Here is a 24,517-nt window from a genome sequence, read left to right as displayed (position 1 = left end):
AGAGGTTCGGGAAGTTCGGTCCAGAATTTCTTGTTCGAATGGGTTGGGAATAAAAGCGCGTGAAACGTTGCAACGTCGAAACCCAATCTGCACGAGCTGACAGCCAATGTCGTTTGCAAATATTTTCGTCTGCGTTTACAACCAGCTTTCCAGCGAATGTTACGTGTCAATAGATCGTGCACGAAATTGCGAACGAATTGTAGGATTGAATTAAAAAGCTCGAGGTATTGATTAAAATAGACAGTGCGCTGTATCGAAGATGGAATTTATCCGAGTGAATTAACGGGGAAACACAGATGATATTTGTGTTCTCGTGTATACTGATACGAATGAGTTTATAAAGTACGAATTGTTCCTCTTCCTCGAATTGAATTGATGTTTTCTTTTCGACAGGATATTTTTAGTAATAGCCGTATCGATAATCTAAACTGGCTAAGAAATTTCCTTTTAATAGGATAACCCTCAGCTTTGGATCATTCAGTCATTGTTCTTCGACTCATTTCCAGTTCATAAAATTAATCCAACTGAATTAATTTGAGGATCTTAAAATTCCAATATTCAAGTATAAATATTGTAAAAGAAAACACACATATTACAAAATGTTAGAAATTTAAAAATTTGACAATTTAAAAGTTTGAAAGTTTCAAAATCGTCAAATCTTCAAATATTTCTAAAGGCATATGCACATTTCTTATTAGATTCTGTAGAACTGATTCAAGTTCTAGATAAAATTCTATAATAGTAACGCAATAGTCATCGCGACGGGAGTCATTTCTCTTCATTTCGACGAGCAAATCCACGAGTCATCGTATTTTCATTACTGTTACTTCGCCGAAATTAAGTGACCGAGCGCATCCCGCGAGGCAACCCCGCTTTTCATCCCTTCACCTTTAAACAAGCCGATCGACCAGCCGAGAAAACGGGAACAAATGGAACTCGACCGATTGTTGTCGTCGGCCATCGACGAGCCCAATCGATCGATTAACGTTGCCACGTCAATGTCGCCGTTATCGTCGTCGTCATCGTCGTCGTTGTAGTCATCGTAATCATCGTCCGACACACGTCATCGCGGCCGACCCTACGTCGCTGATCAACCGGCGAGGCTCCTGTTCTCGTATTGCAGCGGTTACGTTCGTGAATATACCCTGAGGCTGGTAATAACCAGGCAGGGAGCAACATAATATATTCCCGATCCAGTGGCTCGATGTTCTAAAGGCGACTATCAAATTGTGGTCGCCTAATTTACTGTCACAGCAAATGGACGGCCGAGTTTAGCGAACGTGGTCTTCGATCTCTCTCCGCAGCCTCCTCGTTTTCCCCTGTCTACGAGGAAGCCTCCTGGGGGTTTGTTATCGCAGTAAGAAGTTACGCGCGGAGAACGTGCATCGCCGAATAGCACGAATAATTAATTACCGCGAGATCAACTGCGGATGACAGTTGCTAAAACCGTTAAGAAGAACTGCTGGCCAACTGAGTTTGCTTAAACTGAACGTACATATGATTCCACTAGTTCAGAGTGGTCAAGCAGCATGAGGAATGATTTATAACAGCGATAGTAGCGTCAGGACACAAGAAGGTACGTCTGACGAGTATGTCAGCGGGACGTATCTGGGTCTGAAGTTTGCATATTTCACTAGTCTACCTTACAAAGAGATGAATTCATGCGGGTAACAGGTGCGCAGGACACTGGGGTCCTAGAAAAGGGATCTGACAACGACTTAGGCCACTCAGCTCAGTATCTACCTCTAAAACTAGTTCAGCGACTAAACCTGTCAAATAATGGTTAGGAAAGGTCCACGAAGTAGTATAAGCAGTTACCTAGCCAGACATCAAGTAGAAAGTAGGTAGCAAAGTAGAAAAGCTGAACCGTTTGCATGAAGCTAAAGAAGCGGTGAACCGTTTCACATCCTTTTTAGACTGAATTTCCAGCCACGTCCTGACAATTTCGCTGTAAGTGCATCGCGGTGGGGCAAAAAGAAGTAACAGAGCCATTTCTCTGGCGGACCGATCGGTCGATGGTCCAAAGTCGACTGTCAGGCCGCGGCGGTCGGTCGGTGGCGGCGTCCCGACGCTTGCGCCGGAGCCTCCGCGACTCCGTCAGACGGCGCCCCGACGCTGGTACTGTCGGACGGACCAACCGGTCGGGCCACCAGTCAGCCTCCAGTGAGCTAGCAGCTCTTTCTCTCTCTCTCTCTCCCCCCTCTCGCTCCTTCTGTCGCGTGTACGTACACCCGCGCGTACGAGGTTGCGCGCGCGCACCCTCGCACACCCTCAGCCGAGGATTCACGAACTCGTGTCTCCGTGTTAGTGTGGTGGACCGAGTTACATGCGCACATGCACACAGCCCCTCTTTCTCTCTCTCTCTCTGTTCGTTCCACGCTCGCGGACATCCTGCGAGAGAGAGTCTCTATCCAGCGAACGACGCGAGAGGGAGTCCGAGTTCCTGGCTCGTCCCTTGCGGCTGCAGTGCGTTCCCAAACATCCACGAGACAACCTCGAACACGCTCGCACCTACGCACGCACGCACCAGCCCGTCGTGGCTGAACACGAGGAGAGTGAGTCGAGCAGATCCTGAAGTCGAGCCTGGTCCGATCGAGGAGCCGCGGCGACGCGCGATAGCACGGCTTCAGGGAATTTCAATGTCGTGACACGGTCCATCGTCGACTCCACGAAACCGCGAATCGGTTCCTCTGTCGCCTTCGATCCTCCTCGCTGGCACACGTGGTAGCCCGCCAGCCTCAGCTTCCTCCTCAGCAAGTCCAAGCTTCGGGCGGTTCGCGACGAACACCGTGCGTCAGGCTCCTCTCGCGAGCTGGTTTTCCCGCGCGTATCGAGTGCTCGCTGGGAAGATCGTCGAGGTTCGTGCGTGGGAACGAGGTTCCCGTGACGGAGAGAGCGACGAGGAGCAAACGTGCGCTGCTTCGAGACTACTCACGTTTTTGTCACGAGGTGTAGCTTGCTCTTGAGTGGTGTTGCTCGAGGGTGGTTCTCGCGAGGTTCGGATGGAAAGGTTCTTGCGGACGGTTGAGTAAGTCTGATCGGGTGGCTTCGCAGAGACAAACTGGTGGTGAATAACGGCGGGTGCTCGCCAGGAAGTGAGTCTCATGAGAAATGTGTCGAACGAGAGGGTGTGGAGGATGCCAGGCTCGGTGGAAAAGCTAGCAGCGTGACGTACGGCAGTGATCTTCGCTCGAGCCAGATTATCCCCAATTAGAATAAGAAGGAAGGCGTCTGTGAAGCTGCGAGGAAAGTCAGGCGAGGGAAACTGGTCTGTCTGTGGGTCTGCCCTAAGAGGAATAACACGGAGAAGACTACTCGATCGGCTGATCAGCTGACGTGTTAAGTGGTCGCAGGTGGTGCGAGAACTCTGAACGTCGACGTGAATCGCGAGAAGACAGTGTGCATCCTGTTGATCCTGAGTGTCAACCGAGCAAGGGTTAAAGGACGAGCCAGCGGTGGATTCGGAGGCATGTATCGACGAATTTCGAGCGTGTAAATAGATGTACATAGGGGTCGAGAACGTCGACTTTTATCGAAGGAACGTCATCGCGTTCAATCCCCTTTTTTCTCTTCCTCTCCATCCGTTTCTTCGCTTCTCCTCGAACCGTTCTCGCACTACGATCGTAATTCTATACTTAGAGGATAATTAACGCGTTCTAAGGACCAGCTCGTAGAGCGGACGAACCGAAACTCGCGCCTACAGCATGCGAAACGTAGAATATAAACGAGTAAATCGATGTATGAATGTACGTTACTGAGACTTAATAATTAACCGAGGTCATCACTTTTCGTCGCGTGTGTCTGTGCGTGCGTAGAGTCTAACGAGATAATCTCTTGGAGTTTTCGTTTGCCGTGGTGGCGTTCCGTTCCTTTTTTCTCGGTTAACGATAAAAAAGAAGGGACACCAAATTTTAAGAATACAATTCGCAAAAGCAAGTCGGAGCAGTACGGGTATTCAATGCTTAGCCTTTTTAGATGTGGCGCGTGATCAATTAGCTCACGGGCGTCGTTGCACTGCGGAAACGACGTTGAGTCGCGCGTAGAATTTTCAGGAATCGTCGGTCCACGAAGACTCGACTTCGCGGGGCGTCTCCAGTCGCGCACGTTTCGAGCGATAAGCGAGTTCGAGTCACGCTCTGCCATTGGTTTCGAGATTCATTCGATACCTCGCGTAGCGTCGTCGACTCGGTCGAGAATCATCTAGGCCGATCGTCTATCGCAAGAATATTCTGCTCGCTTAATTATAGGCTCGAAGGAGGAGCCTGAGCAGCTCGAGTTTAATCTAAGAGGAAGCTAAAAAAGGGGGACCAATTTTTCACGCCTATTCGCAATCTCTATCTCATTGCTCCTTTTCCATCTCGCCTGCCGTTTCTCTTTCTCCCTCTCCTCTCTCGCTATTCACCTTTATCTCCTTAATCCAGTCAGCCAGCGGACTATCCATAAATCTCTCTGCACGCTCTTTCCGTATTAACTTCGTCATCGTAAGGAACCGGCCGGATACCGAGAATACGAAGAAGGAGCGGCAACTCACGCAAGCAATAAATCAAGGGCCAACTCGTGCGACAGCGGGACTGGGTGGTACGCAATCGCGAGACGGACCAGCGCCGCCGTAAACCAGATTCTAAAAGATTATCGGTCCAATGAAGCAGTGACCCCCAGCGGCCAGTTTCTGTCAGCGGAGGAAACTGTCGAAACGCTGAATCCCACAGAGAGAGAAACGTAACTGGAAACAGCGAAACTCCCGCGAATAATATACTCTATAGTTAAGTACGCAAGGACAGTGACAGTAGGTAGACAAGTACCGATCGTTGTCCCCGTCGTCGAACCAACAACAGCGTCGCGGCGAAGAAGTCGACGAACGTAATCGAGTCAGGCTCCGCGGCTGCGTGACATTGTCCGTTTGATGACGATGCCATCATCCTGAAACGGGCATGACGCCCCTGGCCTCGAGATGCGACGAGACCACCACCATCCTGCTGTTGCTGCTACTCGAGCTAGCACCCGGGGCACGCTGCTACTCACGCGCAGCCACCGCGTCCGCCTCGACCCTGTCGAGATAGCATCAGCAGTGGACGGCGAGGGTGCGAGTGATGCCGCTCCTCGGGACTATTATGACCATCGACGCCGGTAGTCCGACAGCGGCGTCCACCAGCGTCTTCGAGGAGAACATGACGTGGTCCCAACTGAGCGGCGGCACGACGTCTTCCGTAAACGAGGCCCACTCGACTCGCGCGATCCCGAGCGACCAACACCCGCTGCTGCGCCTAGCCACGACGACTGTTGCCGATTGCGGGACAGAGATTCGCGATACTGTCGACCAAGGACCAACCGAGCCTACTACAGAGGGTACCAACAACAACACCAGGTCTGAGGTGAGCGTGCAAGGACAGGACCGAGCGGAGTGGACGCGTTGTGCTTGTGCGAGATTAAACGCGGGAGATACCGCGTCAGGTACCAAGCTTCCTTCTCTCGGCACTGGGATAACTGACAACGTGGACGACAGTGGGGACGTCGGCTTCGACAACACCACTGACATCGGTGTTATCGCCAAGGAAGACGCGGAGAGACTCAGGGAGTTGGAGGTGCTGTTCGGTCTGGCTGGCACGATGGAGGATTTCGGGGGAACGTCGAACGACTCCTTCAACGAGAGCCTGAGATACGCGTGGAACGACAGCTTGTATAACGACACGGCGAAGATCGTGTTCGGTGACAGCCTGTATCCCTCGGGTTACACCTTGCCGCACATCATTCTGGCGTCCGTCCTGGCGACCCTGCTGATGATCGTCATCGTCGTGGGTAATATGCTGGTGATCATCGCCATCGCCACCGAAAAGGCGCTGAAGAACATTCAGAACTGGTTCATAGCCAGCCTGGCTGTCGCCGACTTCTTCCTGGGGCTGGTGATCATGCCATTCTCGCTGGCGAACGAGATCATGGGATATTGGATTTTCGGCTACTGGTGGTGCGATATTCACTCGGCCATGGACGTGTTGCTGTGCACCGCTAGCATCATGAACCTGTGCCTGATCAGCCTGGACAGGTTCTGGAGTATCACGCAGGCGGTGGATTATCTTAAGAAGAGGACACCGGCCAGGGCGGCGCTGATGATCGCGCTGGTCTGGTTACTGTCAGCCCTCGTCTGCATCCCCCCGCTGTTGGGGTGGAAGAGACCGACGCCGGAAGAAGAGTATCCCAAGTGCAAGGTGAGTAGCTTCAGTAAGCTTCTTTCTTGACAAGGTTCGCCATTGTGGGTGACATCGAGCTGTTGCTTTCGATTTGTTCGATTAACCCCGCCCCCGACTTAAGTCCCGCGCTAATGATCAAACTTTGACGAAGATGAACTACTTCTGATTAATTACTACTCGCTGGTTAATTAGTTTATTAAGACTGACAATAAGATATTATGTAAGGTACTCGCAATCTCGATAAGAAATAAAATTATCAGTAGAAGCCAATTCAGGAGATATTTCTCGAAATGAGATGTATTATTGACTTTCTTGGAGGAGAGATTGCAAGTTTGTGTTATAGCTCGAAGAAGCGAGAATCACAAAGTAAGAGAAAAGTAGCAAAAGGGGGAGGAACGTTAACAAGGACTTCGATGATCCTTCATCACCGTTTCGTAACAAGTTCTTCGTTTTCACACTACCCAATAGCTATGGTGCTTGTTACTCGATCCTCCAATTTGACGACTTATCGCCAGGAAGGTCCAATTAAGCTCTTAATTACTTCCAGAAGGTGAATTCATTGTTTGACTGCTTGAACCGACGGATTACTAGGGGTTCAACGGAGTCGGTCTCCAATCCAAATTCATCCGATCGGAGTCGGTTCGTTCCACAATCACGAAAGATTAGAGGCTTAAGTTCCAAAGTCAGTTGTCTTTAATACTGTCCTGATATCCTAGATAGCCTTGCTGTCGCTTCGTTGTTCCTCGCAGCAAATAAAATTATTCACCCGAATCACACTCGTCCTTGCCAGAATGCAATTCACGCCGAAGTCTTTAGTTTCACTGTTTTTTTACTTCTGTGACTATGTGCGAAGCATGTACGTAAAAATACGCGCAGCTGGCCAAGAAAAATGGAAAGCACGACTGGCCTTCCATGCAGCCAATTTCCACTCGCAGCGTTTCTATAGGGTATCTTGTATTGGTCAAGAGAGGAGACAGAATGTAAAGGCAGAAAAGAGTAGTATCGAACGGTTTGCCTTTTATGCAGCGACGAAACCCACCCTTATCCTCGACCCCTTGAAACCAGCTTACGTTGGCCTCCACGAAACGCCGTCGAAAATTGGATTTCTATGCGAGACAGTTTGGTCCCCGGGAGCTGACTCGTACAACTTCACGGCTGTTTCCTCCTTTCCTTGTGTCGCAATTTCCCCCTTTTTCCAAAACAATTTTTTTCGTCGTTTGTCGACTCAGTCCGTCGATTGGACGAATTTAACCTATCCTGAAAAAAAAAAAAAATAGAATCCAGTGGACTTCGGCACACCGAGGTTTATCGTTCCCATTGATCTCGTTGTTTGTCGCTAATTGGAGGGCTTGAACCGTCCCAGTGCGTTTGTTGCGCGTCATCGCTGCTCAATTCACCCTCGCTCGAAGCCAGAGCGAGGTTTTTGCAACACATTTTGGAAATCCACTTCTGACTGAATGAAACTCGAAGCTTTCAGTGTGTATCTTCGATACTTATGATTAAGTCAAAAGCTACAAGTGTTATGTTTCGATTGAAATACTACCCTTTAGAGGTGACCACATATAGGTAAATTACCGAAGGTTACAATGTTAATAATTTTTCAATAGAAGTGGAGAAAGTTCTGCGAGGGTGAACTACTTTTTTTAAATACTTTGACTTTTAATTGCATTAATGACGCGTCGCCGAGATATGGGGTGAGGCTTATTTAAATTTAGAAATGTTAACCTTCCCTATGGTGGAGTACTCGCTTCCTGTGAACTTTGGGTATTTATGTTGCGTCAGATATTAAAGAGAAGGAGTTCGTTGCGTGTTGGAAATGTATTATACGAGAAAAAACTTCGTCAAGATGAACTTGAAGATCTATTTGAGATATGAGGTAGTCAAGAGAAGATTCAGGAGGATGAAGCAAGACAGTCTCTGCGAATATTGAAGTACGTAGTACTTATGCATCATATAAGCATAGAATTTTTATCGAAATTCATTTCTGGATGTACTCAATATTAATATTAAAATTTAATGATATATTAGATGAATTAAGGGTAGTTAAAATTTGTACAAGATTTTTCGAAGAAAGAGTTTAACATTCGATGTCTTAGACTTTCGACGAACGAAAATATATGTATAACTTTCAGAGACATTTGTGTTTTCTTAAAAATGTATTTCAAGGTTCCTGATGTCCATTCACTCAACTCTAGATTCAAATTTTAATTCGTCCATACTCTGTATGCTTCAACTTCTTTTTTTCTCCAAGTAAAAATGTATGTGGAACGTAAAAGATTGAGTGACAAATTGATTTCCCATAAAAGTTTAATTACATTATGTTCAATCATAATTTACCCTCCAGCAAGCCATTATTAATGCAATCTCGTGACCGCAAAAGACGCGCTACTTGTAGGATTCTCAAGGCGTGACAAATGAAGAGCGACAAATACGTAATAATACCAAGGTAAGTCAAGAAAGCTGACTCTCACTGGCTACTTGGAAATTGTAGTACTTCAATCTTTTAACGCGATTAATTCGCCAGCAGCGTTGGGGAACAGGAGAAAAAGTAGAAATAAAGCCAGAGGGAAGACAGCCTCGATCCTTGGTCTCTGTGGTTGCCACGAGCTTTCCTCACTTTTAATCTCGTTTGCTTACTGTTCTGTTAGAGATTTTGAGAAGCAAATTTCCTTGGAAAAGTGCTGAAAGTTTTGCATCGAATTAAATATGATATAAGAGACATTTTTTCATTAATATCTAACAAATCTATTAACTCGTCCAATTATAGTGCTAGTTTTTCCCAAACAAGGGAAAATATTTTAAGATATATCGCTTTATTTCAGACTTTCTAAAATAGAACATCCCCTTGAGTCTTCGCTTCCATTCACGACAAAATTCAAGCTGACCTTGTACTAGACTATTAGCACACTCGAAGTTCCAAAATTCTCTGCTCTCTCCAAGTATGAATAATTGATGCTAAGCGGATCACCGATCCCACTGTGCACTTGAATTCTTCGAACATAAGGAAGACGAGACGCAACTGGAGGGGCGTCTTATAAACCAGACCTCAATGTCTAGAATTCACAGGAGAAAACAGTGCAGAGCGGGTTTCGTTTTCGAGTGCTTACCAAACAACGATACAAGACAAAAATACGGTATTTAACGTGAATAAAAGCCGAAGGTCACCATCTAATGCGATTTCCTGCTCCTTCTTTCGTTGACGCTGAAAGGGTTGAACCACTTTTATCCTGCAGTTTCGCCAGCTTACCACAACGCAAATAGTAATGGGTAAAGGTCCTTCATGAGGCGAAATATTTCGCAAAAGTAGACATGAATGTCACCGACAGAGTTGCCACTGAAGTTCCTCCCTTGGTATAGTGGGGAAAATTGGGACGTAAGGGACGAAATAACAGCTGTTCTATCTAGGGTCTAAGGTCTAGAGTCCACGACCTAGACCTATACTAATAGGACACCTGTTATTCCTTTCCTCCTCTCCCAAGTTCCTCCACTATACCCAAAGAGGGAATTCGTATGACAACCCTTGTCATCGGACACTTGATAAGGTATCCAGCCTTCATTCAGAGGAATTCGCGTTTGGTGATGTTTCATGCATAAAAAGCCAGGCAGTTTGGCCGCGTTTATTGCGACTCATCTGCAAAGTTCTTTAACTATTAACTTTTGGAAGAGTCGAAATAAAGTCGAAAACTCCTGGCTCCAGTTGCCACGGTTCAGCCGCTCATTAGCCAGTAATTAACGGACTCTTTATCGCAAAGTGCCTGCACTTCTGAAACATTTGCAGAATTTATAATGCCTCGAAGGGCGGAGACGAGGGAAGTCGTCGCTGATCGCGCGCGTGGTCTTCTTTTACCGAGGAAATCAAACGGTGGAAATAGGAGCGTATAATTAAACTGTAATCGATAGAGACCTCTCCCGTTAAAGGTCGATGCGCGGCTGATTTAAGCGGACAAGCTAATTAAAAGACTTCCACTGTTTCCCGTGGAAGAAACTTTTTGGATCACGGTGGATTGGGCGCAATTTACCGTGGACTTTATAAATTCAAAAGTTAACGCCACGACCTGCCCTCTACAGGGTGAAAGATACTTGGTTCTGTTTACACAGGAATCACGTCGCAATTATGCAGATATAAAATATTAAAATCTGATTTCCAGTTGCGGTATCACTTGTTAAAAATGTCGCGGTTTTAAATATTGAATAACTATGGAGGAAACTGGGCCAACGAAGGAAATACTTTCAAGTTTTATATAACCTTCCAACTTTGATACATACGGCTTCTATGCAACGCTTTCGCCAATCTTCTTAAGTAACTCTGTATAGTTAATTTTCAATTTAGCTTACGCGAAGAACGCTATACATCGGCGATTGAGACTCTATACCTCCTTGCATCTCTATTGGTCCGAATGCTCGCGTATTTCTTTCATCTCGTTTCATACCTTTTACAACCCCCATCAAACGTGTCTTACTCAGATCCTACAAGCTTTATCCTGAATAGCAAGCTGAAGGCTGAGCATGCGATTCGGCTAATTCGTCCGTAACGATACGAATTGGTAAGGTTTGCTAAGCATCTGGTCTAAATAGAACCGTAGAGAGAGGGTGGGCTACCATTTGTTTAAGTTTCGCAGCATCCTCGCGGGTACAGACGTGCTTCAATCTCCTAATGCGATTAAGTTCGCGCTCGGCGCGCGGTACGGCCGAGAGCGAGAAGAGAAGTTGCATCTCTGGGGTGCATTATCCGTTACAACTTCTAATAAATTTCGACCGAGACGCTGCTCACGGCTTCCTTGTGACAGTAAGTCGACCTTGTTCCAGGGAATTCCACCCGACTCGAATTAACCCCGGTCCTCCACGGAGCTTCCGGCTCGGAGATGGTTCCAACAGTAATGAAATGGAAATTCTTTCGTGGCCGTTCGAATCTCGCCAGCGGAAGAAATTCCAATCTAAATACGAGTTTTTGCTCCCAGAAGTCGCGCGCGTTCGGGATCGCTCGACCAGCGGAATTCGCGAGTTCTCTTTGAATTTTCTAAGACTCGAGACCCTTCGGGCAGGAGTCGAACTAATTCGAAAGGGCCTGAGTAAAAACTTCGATGAACATGGGAACCTGTAACTTAATTAACAGTATCTACTGACAGTCTCATTCTAACACGTCACAGGATACAGTTGGTGAAGTGTGAATAACTTATAATCGCTGGAGGAAGAAATTCCAATTGAAGTACTGTGCAGGGCTGGTAAAGTTTCATCTGAGACATTTCTTGACATACTAGTAATTTTTCGTATATAGGGGATACGTCGATTCAGTTAGTAGTAATGATTAGCTTGGCCAATAGTACGCTACATCAGAAAGTGTGTATCAAATCAGACGGTTCTGTCTACTGTAACCGTATGGACCCACATGTTTTCTGAAGGCAACCTTACCAGTTCTCTAGAGCAGGAATTTTTGCTCCTAGAAATAACGCACGTTCGAGATCGCTCGATCAGTGGAATTCACGAGCGTTCTCTTTGAATTTTCTAAGATTCGAGACCCTTTGTACGGAAGTCGAACGAACTAAAATGTACCTGACTGAAAACTTCAAAGAACATGGTCGCCTGGGTCTTGATTTACAATATCTATCGACAGCCTCATTCCAGCACGTTGCAGAATACAATTGGTGAACTGTGAATAACTTACGATCACCAGGCAGGAGAAATTCCAATCTAAATACAAATTTTTGCTCCTAGAAATGGCGCGTGTTCGAGATCGCTCGACCAGTGGAATTCGCGAGCGTTCTCTTTGAATTTTCTAAGATTCAAGACCCTTTGTACGGAAGTCGAACGATTCAAATACACCTGAGTGAAAACTTCGAAGAACAAGGGGTACGGATTTCGATTGACAATATCTGTTGACAGCTTCGCCCAAACGCACTGCAAGATACAGTTGGTGAAGTGTGAACTTACAATGAAATTTACGAATGGTATGGGGAGAAACTAACGCACTCGGGCGCTCTGGGGCGCTGTTTGCCCCGCGCCAACTGTTAGAGTATTTCCATGCTCGTTCGAGTAAAAGATGCAAGGAATTCGTTCGTTCTGGAGCTACGATTCTCCTTTGATTCTATTTACTAGAAGCTGAATACTCGCGGAAGTTCGAGATGGAATAGTTTTCGACTCGCGAGGCAACGGAATTATTCAAATTCCATTTTCTAACGTATAAATTGAGCGTAGCTACGATAGTTTGCCGAGACGCGCTCGAATCTATTAGGTACGTTACATCCTCCAGCTAAACCGTTACACAAAGTAAACGAGGAACACCTGGTCTCGTCGGGTTAAAAGCATCAAAGACAATACGAGATTGTCGACATAAAACGGCACAGTCTCTTGCAGCTTCACCTTTAAACCCTAGCACTCGGGACAATTCGTATTGAGAATGTAACCCAACGAGATCGCATGTGTTTCGTTAGAGTTTAAAAGCTCTGATGCTGTCTCATGGAGACCATTTCCCCTTTGCGTCGTTACGAACAACCTTGTCGCACATATGTATGTAAGCACCCTCCTGCCAGCAACTTTATCCAGAATAAACAATTTACAGTCGCTGGGGCTAGATGTAGAAAAGCAGAATCAGTCGTTCCCTCGAAACGAGGACTATATTTCCTTTTAGAATCAGACCTTTTTTTCTTTTCTCGACCGCAGACCTCGTTCTTCTCCGTGTCCACGAATCGCAGCATGCAGCAACGACAAGCGATTTTCACGATATGGAATTCGGCCAAAAGTGTCCCAAATAAAATTTGCGTGCTCCCACTCGAACTGCACGTAGGTAGCCCGATATGCGAACTCAATTTCCCTGGCACGTCGACGAGATCCGCCGATACCTCGTAAGGTTTACAAGCGTTCCTGATCGGTTTTACTGTCGGAAGCGTTTCCCCGGCATCGCTGAACGCGATATATCGTTACCTCGTGGCACGTAGAGGAAGAGAATTTGAAAGGAATACAGCTACAATTCTTCTTCGGACATCTTGTCACGCTGTACGCAGATTCGTTTCGTGATTTTCAAATTTTAAGTATACTCTTAACTCCTTATAGGTTCGCGACTTGTCACAAGCAACAGGTTCACACGATATATGTAGAAGATACGCTTCTCAGGTTTAATTTAAGAGACAGCGATCACATTTTTCAAGAGGAAGTTGGAAGAGTGAAATCAGCGGTGAGATTATAACGAGTAACAATTGTATTTTTTTACGAAGTGTTCCACGTAGATAGATAAATGATTTCAACTATTCTTCAATGCACATAAAATTGAAAATGAGTCTAACCATTCTGTTCAGTGTCATTTTATTCCATTATTTACAATCTGCAGTGGTAGATTATGCAATTTCCCGAAGCTCAGCATTAATTTTCACGTCTCTCGTGTTTATCGACATGACGGTGCTGGAACTGCTTTCCTCAGCAACTTCGTTCTCCAATAACGGAGGATTCGAGTGCATCATTGTACCTTCGATCTTGAAGATTTTGCGAGCATAGAATTTCCTGATCCAATGAGAAAAAGTGCAACGTAGAGTGTGGAAATCACTACCTACTACGTATTTGCGTCTCGAGCACGAACTCAGCACGCCTCCCTTTTCGACAAGGAAACATTGTTACGGAGGTGACACGATCTTTCAAGACGATTATATTCCAATGCGATTGCAATCCGTTATTGAAGCGAACTGAAGCGATAGGAGCCGAGACCTTCTTGCACGGGTTCGCGAAGGAAACGGCTTTTATCCGCGGGTTTTATTCGATGAACGAAACTTTGACAAAATCCAGAGAAGCTGCGGAAAATCCAACAGGAAACGGGATCTCTTCTTGCAAGCAGAATCTATCCAGACCGACTGTGAATGAATTTTGCAACACATTTGCCGCGAGGTAATTCTTTTTAGCTTTTATGAAAAACCTTCTTCGGGGCAATAACGAAATTAATGCACGACTACAAAGTAATTGTATTCGTAGATTAGAATATACTAATTGTATCGTGATTCTTATTGTATACGTTAGGTACTTTTATAGTTCTTTTTCTTCTTCGATATACAGGGTGTTCCACTGGTGGTATACGCGTGAAGAGGGTGATTCTACATGAAAGGATAAAAGGAAAATGTGGGAAACAATTATTTGGTATCATGCTACGTTTTGGAGAAAATTGATTTTGAAGTTTAACTGATTGTGAGTACAAGTGTTTCTAAATACAAGTTTAGGCATTTGAGGGATAAACAGGGAAAGAGGAATGCTTCTAGTTCACAGTAGAACTAATTAGAAGTCAGACCAAGGGTATTCTTCTTACCCTGCAAACTCTTCAAATACCCAAATGCACTTCCTGTACTAGAGGTGGGACTATTGATACTGATATCGATAAAATATCGTTAATGTGAATAGCCACAGAAGGAACTAAAATTATTGTTAAGACAAAAACGCAACAAAAGAAACAAAATATAACAGCAAAACACTAGAATAAAAGTATAACAATTAACAATGTATTCTTTACAATCACCCTCCTTTTAATCGCTCTTTTTGTGAAACTTTGATATTGACTCGTTGGTTGCTCTTTCAAGACTAATTCTGCAGGTTTGACTTCATTGTTAGAACTAAATGAACACTCAGTTTGTATTACTCAATTCTTCAATATACAACTGACAATAAACAACAAGAACAATGTTTTAGTAATGGATGCATATGGCAGCGTATAGATTAATAGAGTGGCGGAAAATGTGAAATGTAATATTGATTACAAAACGAAGCTGCATTAATAATATGAACGAATAAAAGAATACGTATGCAAATACATACATATTTATCGAATATAAATATAAAAAACGAATACAAAAGACGCGTTTCATTTTACTTCATTTAATATTAATATAATACTCTTTTCGTTTCATTGATATCTTCACGATATTATCGATATATCGATAAGTATCATTAAGGTATCAATAAAGTATCGATAATCAATAATCCCAACTCTATTCTGTACACGCATACCCGATCACTATTCAAACTCAATTTCCTAAAAACGAAACACAGTTTCAGAACAATTTATTCCACATTTTCGACACATTTTCTCACATAGAATCACTGGTACTCCGCTTGTACCACCAGTTTTGGGACACCCTGTACAGGAACGCATGGAAAACAGTCGGATCTCGTTAATGGAAAAGTAGATCATCTTGCGTAACATTGGAGATTCAAAACACCTCGAGCGAGATTTCACGCGCGAGTAACTGTTCCTCACTGTTGCTGAAAAATCGATCGTCGGGTTGGCGAAGAAATAAACGCGGAGGTGGTAAATTCCCGTTGAAACCGCCGGAAAAGCAAACATCGTGGTTGGGTCGCAGGCGGGCAAACTCATTTCGTGGCGACAGGTCGGTTCGTTTACCCGCAAACGGGCTCGTCCTGCTCAGAATTGTCATCCCCCTGCGCTGGATCCTGCATCGATCCTCGACCGAGCTGGGCGAAAGCGTTCATTGATATACTTAATCGTGTAAAATCAACACCTCCTTTCCCGATTTAGATTACCGTTCGCGTTGGAAATTGAGGCGGGAGCTCGACGATCTGCTCGATCCGCCGGAAGAAACGGGCAGCCCTGGCCTCGAGATCGATTGGATAATTATGCGGGAGGACGGATTTAATCGGGAGACATCGATCAGACCGCGACGAAATTGCTCGAGAGCGGTTGAAAGAACAAGAACGTGACGGTGTGCGGTTACTTTGCCACCTACTGCCAATTGTTCGGAAAGCTACCCTTGAAATTTCGTAGAATGAGTGTGAATCATTTTGTAAAGGCGGTGAACTTCGTTTCGAGCTACAGTCAATATAGTCAGAATAGTCTGTATTTCGTGTAAAAAGGAACGAAGCAAATTCGCCTATTTTGCTCCCGTTTACTTTGTCTTCTTTTGTTAGAAATACAGATTATATCTTTTGGCCCTAATGAAAATATAAATCCAAGTTTTTTGTTCAAAAGTATTGGGACATTGGATAACAAGTGTCTGAAAAACATTAGAAAAGTATTTGTGAATTTTATTAAATATAAAGTATTTTATTTTGTATCATATTAGAGTCTATATATTCGAAAAATAGATATACTTGTGAAATGTGTCTGACTTGAAGACTTATTCTACTGGCATCAGCTGTAGGCTAGGCGTAGCGAAATCAGTAGAATAAGTGAGTATAGTATATCAAATTAGACACATTTCATTTTAGACCTTTTATGACGAATTAATAACTAGCAAACGGAGTCTCGAATGCAATTTTATTGTTTTTGATTTTTCTCTTATTTTGTCTTCTAGAATCACCTTATCAAATTTCTGATACCTGTTGTAGAACGCACCTAATATATTTTCTTTTTCATTTTATTATATATATTCTAAATTTGCAAAAAGAAGCGATCTCCTATCAATCTCTCAAATGGCAAAATTCGTTAAAAATAGGTGTCCTCATATGTTTAGACAGGTGTGTACATTGTTTTTAATAGCAAAAAATTTTTTCCTTAACTACATGAATTAATTCTATCCTATTAGCCAGTATTTACGGTTTTAAATACACTTAATTGTCATTTTGTTAAGCGCAAACGTACCTCTATTCTCTCGTCACCTGTCCAGTGAACATTTGCACAGAATATTCCCGCCGAATGATTTAATCGCTGTTTAATTGAAACCGAGGGAGGAAAATAGAGGAAAAAGACGATGGGTCGGACGACTACAGGTTAATTTACAGGTCGGGTTTCCTCGACGACTATAAAAATTCCATCCCATGTAAATGGGGAAAAAGGTTATTAGCTGGTCGACTTCTTTTGACCCTATAAAAGCCCCGAATTCGTGAGCGTTAGAAGTGAAATTCAAAACGACGCAATTCCCGAGGCGGCCAATCCAGCCTGGCGATTCATGTAAAGGTTATCCGGCTTAATGAGAAGCTTTCGGAATATGCAATAACTCAGTTGCTCCTGTCCCATTAGGGATTCTTTTGTCCCGCCAGGCAACGTCCGTTCGCTCCACTTCAGCGAATTTCGAGTGGGAAATGAGAGTTCCGTCGCCGTCACCGACGGTCCCTGGGAAAATATTTGCCTTGCACCCGGTCGAACTTCGAGAAACGACTCGTTTGCATCGAAGTTCAGACGATCGTCATCTTCTTTCCGCGCGGCATACTGAGGGGTAGGAACTCATTGCGGAACCAAGAAAAAAGCTTATTCAGCTCCCCTGACTTATTTTCGCACAAGGAATCGTTACTTCCCCGAAGTCAGGAGGAAATAAAAAATTTCTTCAGGATTCAGTGATTCTCTCGAGGGCGGTTTCAATAAAGCAGAGTGCAGGCGTTCTGTGTCTACGAGGAAAGACGATGGGGACTGGCAGAAGGGATTCTTCCACTTCTATATTAATACCAATTTAGAATCCCTGATTGCTATTAAACCATTCGGTAATTGTATTTCGCTCCAGCGAGCGTTCACCTTCCGTACAAATGCATTCTCATCGGTGGAAGATCCATTCGCGGCCGATTAATTTCTTCCAAATAAACTGCGCCCGAAACAGATAGCTTCGTAAGCGAGCATCATTAATCGTGCCACTTTGTACGCTCACGTCTCTACGCCTTGCAGGTGCATCTTAGTAATTTGCTGGGTGTGAACCCTCAGCCTCCAACTACAGCAATCCTCTATGCTTCTATTTACCTAACGGCCTTATTCGTCTTGATTCTGTTTCCTTCGTGTAATTATTTTACGATGAGACAGCGGGTACCTCAAATTTAAATTACATGTAGTATGATTTCCAAGCCACTAATTTATTGTAAAAGGACCATATAAAATTTTGAATTATTGCAAACGAAGTTACAGCAAGCAGAGAAATTAGAAAACAAACATTCCTTACTAGAATAAAGTAGATACTTAAACGCTGAAGTTATTACCAACACTTTCTATGAATTTAACTTAACATTAAGGTGCGTGCAGAAACTTGGATACGAAAACACAATGTCCACATTTATATCCTGATTTTCTGATGAAGTCAAATTATACATCAAAATGTTCTATTTTTCAACTTTAAAAACATTGATATAAATTAATGCTTGTTTAAATATAGAACGTATGAAGCAGATGTCCGCAAAATGAGCTTCAGATAACCTCACACATCTATTTCATCTATACTCTCGATTTTGATCGCCAGATAAATCAAGGAATGGAAACAGATTTCGAAAGCTCCGTTATTCTGTGTCTACAAACACCATCGGAAGCGACTCACCAAGACATAGTGCGTTCAATCAGATCACCGTCCCTCGTTCGTTTTCACGGGCAACCCCTTTGACCAGGCTCGAAGTTAACCAGGCAATCGATTTGGGTTGGGTCAGAAATTAAATCGATACGCATTCGCGTCGAGTTCCTCCTCCCCGTTAGCGCGTGGCCATCGGCTTGAGCGTCAGTAGTCAAATCGGGGTCGACTTCAAGAGTGGCGCAGGCGAACGCCTTTGTCAACGATGACCTATCGAAGGACCAAGGGAGTTCGAGGAAACTGAGACGTGAAAGCAATAGGTAGAGAGAAAGGGAATCGGATTTAGCAGGTTTGATAAGCGTTTTCGCTGCTCTCTTTCTCCAGTCTCTCCCCTTTCTCCTCGAGATTTCATTCAGCCGGTAGAATCACGCGAAATTTCACTGAAAGACCTCGTACATTTAGATCAACCATTCTTCAGAGTTTTTCGTGAAATCTCTCAGGGTTGCACCGACCAGTCGACCCGCACGAATTTGGCGTTTTCAATCGCGACGCAGAGAAGTGAGCGGAAATCCGTGCGGACGCGTTGATTCGGTTAATGAATAGGATTGGCGAACTACGAGGGATGGGGGAGCACGATCCCCTGATCCCAACTGCGGCTGGTGCATCGTTATTTTTATTTAGGGAGAGAAACGCTCCATCGACAAATATTCTAAGCGAAGCGTCAAATTGAATCCTTTAACTGCGTTGAAGCTCGAAAAGTCCTACGCACTGTTTACTGGGGGAGCACGATGCTCACCTTCTGGGAAATGTTTTATGATGCAGCACGCGAAGGGAGAAATTTCCGAATGCGATCGCGAACCATGGAAACCAGTGGGGCAGATAACTAACAGGAAACGCGGGGAAGTTCCACGAAATGGTTTGTACAATAAAAGTTCGCCAAATTCCTACGCGTGCGCTGAATTTCATTAAGATTGATTCGTAAACGGACGAGAGCATGGTTGTGGTCGAGTGGAGCAGTGTGAAACGAACCCAGCAAATTTTGGCGATAATTTCCTTGTACAGGGTCGAACAAATACAGCTTTTGGTATTTTAAGGCGTGGTAGGAGATCTAAATTGAAGCCACAGAATGTCCTATGATCTATGACGTAGTCTCTGATCTGTCTTTGTTTTGCAATAATAAAGCCTTGAAATTAATATGCCTACATACTAAATTAATAATCTGAGGATTCTGTAATATTACAGGTTACATTCGTTACATCCTATACTACATTTTCACAGAGTTCCAAAGTGAGAATATAACTGAATTAGTGAAAGCTGAAAAAGTGGGCCACAGATCAAGTATCCTAACATACGAATCCATACATTAAGCTCGAAATGAAAAAATTCATTTAAATTTGAAACATAAAACCCTACAGAAAGTAAAAAGTGTTCTCTGCGCAGGTGGCGGAGTACTGAAATTTAATTAAGGCGCGAAATTGCTAAAGCTGTCCCGTAATTAGTGGTATCCAAAACATAATTAAAAAGCTGAGACGAGCGTTCGTATCTAAAACAAGTCGCCCCTCTGTGAGCCAAATATTTACCACCTGCGAAGGCAAGGTATCCGTATCGAAAAAGCTGAATAGTTGATTGTTGTTTGCATGTTCGTTAAGTCTCGTTCGAGCGACTGGTCCTGATCGGAAGAACAGAAGCTGGCGCAGCCAAAGCCTCGGAAGAAGGTGTCGGTCGAACGATGCCGGCCTTTGAGGTTCATTACAGGCTGCACCCTCTTTGTTCCCCTTCCTCCTGCCTCGCTCCTTCCGTTTTCTCGCTCCTCTTCAGCCGCGGGATCTCCTTACTCTACTAACGATCACGCAACGCCGCGGCGCGCGCACCTAAGCGCGCGTATTTTTCTTTTCTGCCCGATGAACTTCCTGCTCCAAGCTCTGGATAAGCTGCAGTAATTCCTGGGCTTTCTTCATCGCGAGAAGCCGGCTCTGCGGAATTACCGGCTGCATCTGCACTTTTTCTTCGTGGGTTATCCCCGCGATCGCATCGATTTCGCTGCTACTTCCGCTTTCAGGACCTCAAATACCGTTATTTGTGCAGATTATCATTCATGGCGTAGAAAGGTTGCCGCACAAATTCCCTACTTGGGTGTAGTGGGGAAAATTTAGAGGCGGAGAGAAATAAGGGGTGTTGTATTGTATTGTGCTTTTAAGATCTCTCTTGGATGTAGGGCCTAGACCAGTCATATCACCCTTTTTTACGTGAGCATGGCCAAGCATGGTCAACATGACTCTTTGAACCTTATAATCGTTAATGTAAATACGTTCAAGAAGTTTGTAGACTTCTTCTTAACTTGTACTAGCTTTAAACGAAACATCTTAAATGAAATATCGTCTAAATGTAATGGTGACTGATAAACATTTTGTATTCTTGTATCCAAAGGGTTTATTGTACCTATTAATGAAGTATTATTATTATTATGTCTAAGAACAGGCTCCTGATGAAAGAACGCTCTTGGACCGAGTAAAAGACTGGAGGTCGTGGCGTAGTATGACTAGTATGAGCAGATACTTCTACAGACTACATCTAAAGGTTCCCCTCAGTCTTTTGCTCTTTGAGTCTCGACTATGGTTGCCAGCTGGATCCTATGCCTACACAGATGAGTGAATGAAACTTCACGAGTAACGACTCGCCTCTAGGCGTAGAGTCCAGCTGGCAACCATGGTCTCGACTCGTGTTGCTCTGGGAGCAAGAGCGAGCATTTGGCTGCCCCATGGAGCAACTCTGTGGATATGCCTGGCCTAGACCTATACCAATAGGACACCCCTTATTTTTCGCCCACTTCCCAATGTCTCTCCACTATATCCAAGGAGGGAATCTGTATGGCAACCCTATGTAGTAGCTTGCAAGGGCACTGAAAATGGATAACTCGATCCATGCTATGAATGCCCAGGAATAATCTTACTCTAAGGGAATTGTCTTCCAAGTGTTTCTAGCTGAATTTGATGAGAAAGTATGAAGGGGCCGAGTACAAGGAACGTATATCGTATTTTCATTGCCGCGAGACAAGTTTGAGGATGAAACTATTACCCAAAGTTTCATTTCTTTGACGTTATCTTGAATTTTTATGAAGGAAACTTCGTTCCAAATTCCACTCCCAGGAATTTTCCAGATAGTTTTCGCCTTCGACTTATTTTTCCACAAGGCACCGCTCATTCGCGTTATTGCCACCACACACTCTGTACGTGATTACCTATAAAACACATCGCTATTTCCAACGTCTAAACTTTCTGGGTCACCTAACACAATGGACGAGTAAATACCAACGACCGATATTGACGAAGTAAGTTCCACAAAATTTCCTCGCCTGTATTTTAGTATTTATAGGCTCTCGAGGTCCATGTTGCTTCAGAAACGTAGCCTGCAGGTTTTCTCGTCGCAGCTCGAGAGGTCCAAACGCGTGACGAACAGTACCCTTCATTCGAAAGAGACGAGGAGCCGAGTTGAAGTGAGTGCATTGTTAACCAGGACAAATATATGGCCATGGAAACGCGACCATGTATGTTTAATGCTAATTATCATATGCAGAATGGGCCAGGATGTCAACAGGATTTATGTTATAACGTTTAGTTGGCGTTTGTCCTGGGGTAGACCTAGGGCCATCGTCTCTCGTTAAATTATAATAATTTCGACCCGTCTAGGAATCGTTCCCGAGAGAGCTCTCGCGAGCCCTCAGCCGAAATTAATGTCTGTTGTCGCGATTGTTGTCCTTCGACCGAGAGATCCAGCAGAGGAAGCCAGGAAAAGCGTGGTGTGGATAACGGCGTCGAGCGTCCTCGTATTTTTCGACGCTTCGTTCCGTTCATTTTCGTTACAAGTGTCCGGAGGGCGAGTCGTCGATACTTACAGGCTTCTCGGATTTCAAGGGCCCTCAACCCTCGTCGGGGCAGAGTGCAATCGTGCTCGAGAGGCCGTTTTGATTACGTCAGTAAACCTCTTAGACGCCTTAATCCTTCGACTTGTCGCTGATGGAGACATCACAATTTTGCCGAAACAAACACTGCTTCGATTCGTCTCCATTGGCGATGAAGAAGGATCACATTCAATATTAATCAGTTATAAATCACTTATAATAGTTTTTCAAAATTAGGTAGAGAATAAAGGAGTTAATAGGCCACGCGAGCATAAGAGTTCTCCCTGAAGGCTATACTTTTATCATTCAAAGTACTTCAAAGTCCCAGTCACTAGCTTCCCACATCAAAAAATGTGACATTAGCAGCATTAAATGAATTTTCATCTAAACGCTCCTTTATACGCACCATTACTGGCGTTTCAAAAGATCCGTCAGAAAAGCGTACAGGAAATCACTCATGCAGTATCCCAAGGCCCGAAAGAACGAGGGTAACTCGCCGAGAGGCGTGTCTTCTCGAGACAGGACAATTTGCAAGCAATTCCGCGTGGCAATTCGAAGACTGTGCACGTAGCCCGTGGTACGCGAACGATGCCATCTCGTGACCTCGAGAGCGTCCCTCCCAGGCAGGAAAAACGTACGAAAAGGCTTCCCAACGATTGAATTTTCGGTAAATTACGGGTTATTCGCGACTCACCGAGTCACAGATAGTATTGTCAGATACCGGGACAAAATGTCTTCCAGTTACGTCATAGAGCAGAGTGGTGGTACCTCAGGTTATTTGATTTGAATGGATGACCAACCTTTTATTAACTCTGTATAATCGATAAGCAGTGCTAGTCACTCCAGTTTTCAGTTTCTATGTCAAACTAAATTCGTCAGACTTACTCATAGTTATCTTATTTCTTCGCGATGTGAGTGGACGACTCACCATTCCCCCAAGTCCTTTCAGGTAGTAACCCAACATCTCGTAACCCTATAGTACCTTTTACGTGTCATCACATCGATTAGCATAATATTTGGAAACTTCAACGAAGTACATTATATTGTAATATATAATCAATCTATGGCGTTTCTCACTTAGGAATCCAATAGATTGCATCGTCTGTGGTACCTTCACTCTTCTACTCTACGACGTCACTGGAAGACATTTTGTCCCAGCATCTGGCAACGCAGGTTACAGATGGAATGAATGATAACCGAGCCCGTGGCCGATCAGCGGTCTCGCCAGTGAGGAAGGATTTTCGCGCGTTGTTTGCTTTGAAACGATTCACGAACGAGGTGCAGCGACCCGGGAAAGAGTAAATGAACCTGTTCAGGGAGGAATGGGGAACGCATTTCCTGTCAGAGCAGTACAATTTGCAGGCAAATCGAGGACGAGCTATTCGCGTTCGCACGTCGAACGCGACGCGTCCCGATGATCCGACGAAACAGCAAATAATTTCTCTCCGAGCGGGACAATGAGGAAATAATTTTTCGTCCCTGGACCTGAACTCAGCATTGCGCTCTGGTCAGTGGGATTTCGTGTTGGTGTTAGTTTACTGGCGAACTGACAGTGGAATCGATACGGGTGGCCATATACAAAGAGGAGTCAGGAGTTTTTACTTTTCTCCTAAACGATCCTAGCTGAAAGCGGATCATTATCTTTCGTCGAGAGTTGATTAAACGCGCGCCACGTTTCCGCGATGGAAATACGTCGGTTCGGAGGAGAATTGGGAAACTTCCGAACGAAATATTAAAGGACTGGCTAAACATATCGTCGGTGTTGAAAGAATTGGGGAACACGGTTGGTGTAGGAGTTCGGTGAAATTTTCATCGAAGCGATTGAAAATTTCATACTGGAGACTGTTTTGTACTTCGTTTGTTAATTTCAGCCGTAATTGAAAGTTCGCTTTGGAAGCGATATTGCATAATTTAGTTCGTCATCTTCGTTGCAATTAAACGTATTATATTTTAGATTACGCTTCCGGGACTTCGAAGCTTCTGGGAAGTTGAAATACAGATTAACGACTATTGTAGCTAAGCAACGACGGTGTATTAAAGAACTTAGCTGAGATAAGAGTTTAATCGTAATTGGAAGTTCGTGAAAGAAATATAATTTCGGTAACCCGTTTATGAATCTCTATGCCGATTGATGTAGCAGTTCTTGAGATTTTAAACTACCTCGGAGCTGAGATAGAAACATTTTCCAGTGATTAAATACAACGGAGGTCCGTGTTATAAAACTCGATCGTCAGAACCTCAAGTTGAAT

General features: G+C 44.4%; 1 protein-coding gene across 1 annotated transcript in view; it reads left to right on the top strand.

Annotated features, from left to right (window-relative positions):
• Positions 1-4,875: 4,875 nt before the first annotated feature.
• Octalpha2r (alpha2-adrenergic-like octopamine receptor) overlaps positions 4,876-24,517 on the top strand; it is a 110,127-nt gene continuing 90,485 nt past the window's right edge. The window contains exon 1 of the mRNA XM_076384363.1: positions 4,876-6,203. Coding sequence (XP_076240478.1) covers positions 5,091-6,203 — 1,113 coding nt within the window. The 5' untranslated portion in view covers positions 4,876-5,090. The remainder of the gene's footprint in view (positions 6,204-24,517) is intronic.

The sequence above is a fragment of the Calliopsis andreniformis genome, chromosome 9, assembly GCF_051401765.1.
Source record: "Calliopsis andreniformis isolate RMS-2024a chromosome 9, iyCalAndr_principal, whole genome shotgun sequence".
NCBI lineage: Eukaryota > Metazoa > Arthropoda > Insecta > Hymenoptera > Andrenidae > Calliopsis > Calliopsis andreniformis.
The sequence above is the reverse complement of the archived record's forward strand: the minus strand, read 5'-3'. Positions and strand labels throughout refer to the sequence as shown.